At 46.3% G+C, this 1,921-nt stretch overlaps 1 protein-coding gene across 1 annotated transcript in view; it reads left to right on the plus strand.

Moving 5' to 3' along the window:
- Positions 1–1,915, plus strand: part of LOC113207726 (zinc finger protein 658B-like) — a gene marked incomplete in the record, with an annotated part of 20,195 nt that extends 18,280 nt beyond the window's left edge. Inside the window, 1 exon segment of the mRNA XM_052267302.1 lies at positions 48–1,915. Coding sequence (XP_052123262.1) covers positions 48–1,783 — 1,736 coding nt within the window.
- Positions 1,916–1,921: the final 6 nt, after the last annotated feature.

Genomic DNA, 1,921 nt, shown 5'->3' on the forward strand with positions numbered 1-1,921 from the left:
AGAGGAGAAAGTAGAGTGCATAGTGAAGAGTAACGACCACATAGCAGAGGAGAAATTGGAGTGCAAAGTTCACAGTGAGGAGCAAGGAGGGGAGAAGAAAGCGAAGCTCGTCAAGCCGGCTTCCAACCAAGACCATGTTCAGAAACATCTGCAGGCTCAGTCAGATGAAAAAGAATTTGAGTGCTCCGTTTGCCTCAAGAGTTTTTCTTCTTCGAAACTTTTGCGTTTACATCTTAAAATCCACACAGGAGAGAAACCATTTGAATGCCCGATTTGCCTCAAGAGATTTCGTTCATCACACCATCAAAAAGCCCATAGACTAGTCCATACGGGGGAAAAGCCGTATAAGTGCCCCACCTGTGACAAGAAGTTTTCTACACAGGGCTATGTGAAAGTACATATGCGAAGCCACTCAGGGGAAAGACCTTACACATGCTCGGTCTGCAGCATGACGTTTGCTGTACCGGTCTGTCTGCGGCTGCACATGCGCACCCACACAGGAGAGAAGCCATATGAGTGCTCTGTCTGCAGCAAAAAGATCAGTATACTGAACGGGCTGAAGTCTCATCTTGTGACCCACACAGGAGAGAAGCCGCACGAGTGCTCCGTCTGCAACAAGAAGTTCTCTCTATCGTCCAATTTACGAAGACATGTGCGAGCAACACACGCTGGTGAAAAGCGATTCGAGTGCCCTGTTTGTAAAAGGTCATATGCTGCCAATTATGATCTAGTCAGACATTCTCGAACGCACACGGGTGAAAGGCCATTTGCATGTTCCGTTTGTCCCAAAAAATTCCTGACATCTAAAGAACGGAAATTACATGTACGGTCCCACACAGGAGATAAGCCATATGCGTGCCTCATCTGCTTCAAAAAATTTTCTGCATCTTCAAGTCTGCAGTATCATCTCCGAACCCATACGGGGGAGATAGAGAAGCTGCACGAGTGCTCCATCTGCAACAAGAAGTTCTCTCTTTCGGGCAATTTGCGCGCGCACCTCCGAATCCACACCAATAAGGAGCTACTTAAATGTTCGGTCTGCGACAAACTATTCTCATCTTCCAGCAGTCTGAAATTACACCAGAAAAGACACACTGGAGATAAGTCATTTAAGTGTTCCGTCTGCAACAAAACTTATTTCTCATCTAGCGGACTGAAGTCACATTATTTCACACACACAGATTCTAAGCAGACATTTGAATGTACCATTTGTAAGAAGACATTGTTATCACACCATCAAAAGCGACACATGCAAACCCACACCGGCGAAAAACCATTCGAGTGCTCTGTGTGCAAGAAGAAGTTTGCACAGTCGTCGGATCTAAGGTCACACATGCTCACCCACACTGGTGAAAAGCCATACGCGTGCTCTCTTTGCGACAAGGCATATACTTCAACGACTAACTTGCGTTTACATCTCCAAACCCACACAGGAGAGGAGCCCAAGAAGCCACACGAGTGTCCCGTATGCCTCAAGAAGTTCTCCTCGCGTAGCTATGTGCAGACACATTTGCGAACCCACACAGGCGAAAAGCCATTCGAGTGCGCCACCTGCGGGAAAGCATTCTCAACGTCTTCTGCCTTGGTGACACATCAGCGTACTCACACAAAAGAGAAGCCATTCGAGTGTCCTGTTTGCAACAAAAAGTGCTTTCATCTCCAGGAACACATGCGGACCCACACGGGAGAGAAACCATTTGAGTGCTCAGTTTGCAACCAGAAGTTTTCCCAATCGTCCAACCTACGCACACATCTTCGAACCCATAGAAGACAAGCACCTTGACTGTTCCCTTTGCAAGAATTTACTTCTATAGCTCAGTTTGAAGACACACATGCAAACCAAAATAATGCTGAGGGAAAATTCAACCGCCTTTCTGTATGATGTTTTTTTCTATTGACTTTTCCTGACGAAACATTTTCG

The sequence above is a fragment of the Frankliniella occidentalis genome, unplaced genomic scaffold (genome assembly GCF_000697945.3).
Source record: "Frankliniella occidentalis isolate FOCC.00 unplaced genomic scaffold, Focc_3.1 Scaffold50, whole genome shotgun sequence".
Lineage (NCBI taxonomy): Eukaryota > Metazoa > Arthropoda > Insecta > Thysanoptera > Thripidae > Frankliniella > Frankliniella occidentalis.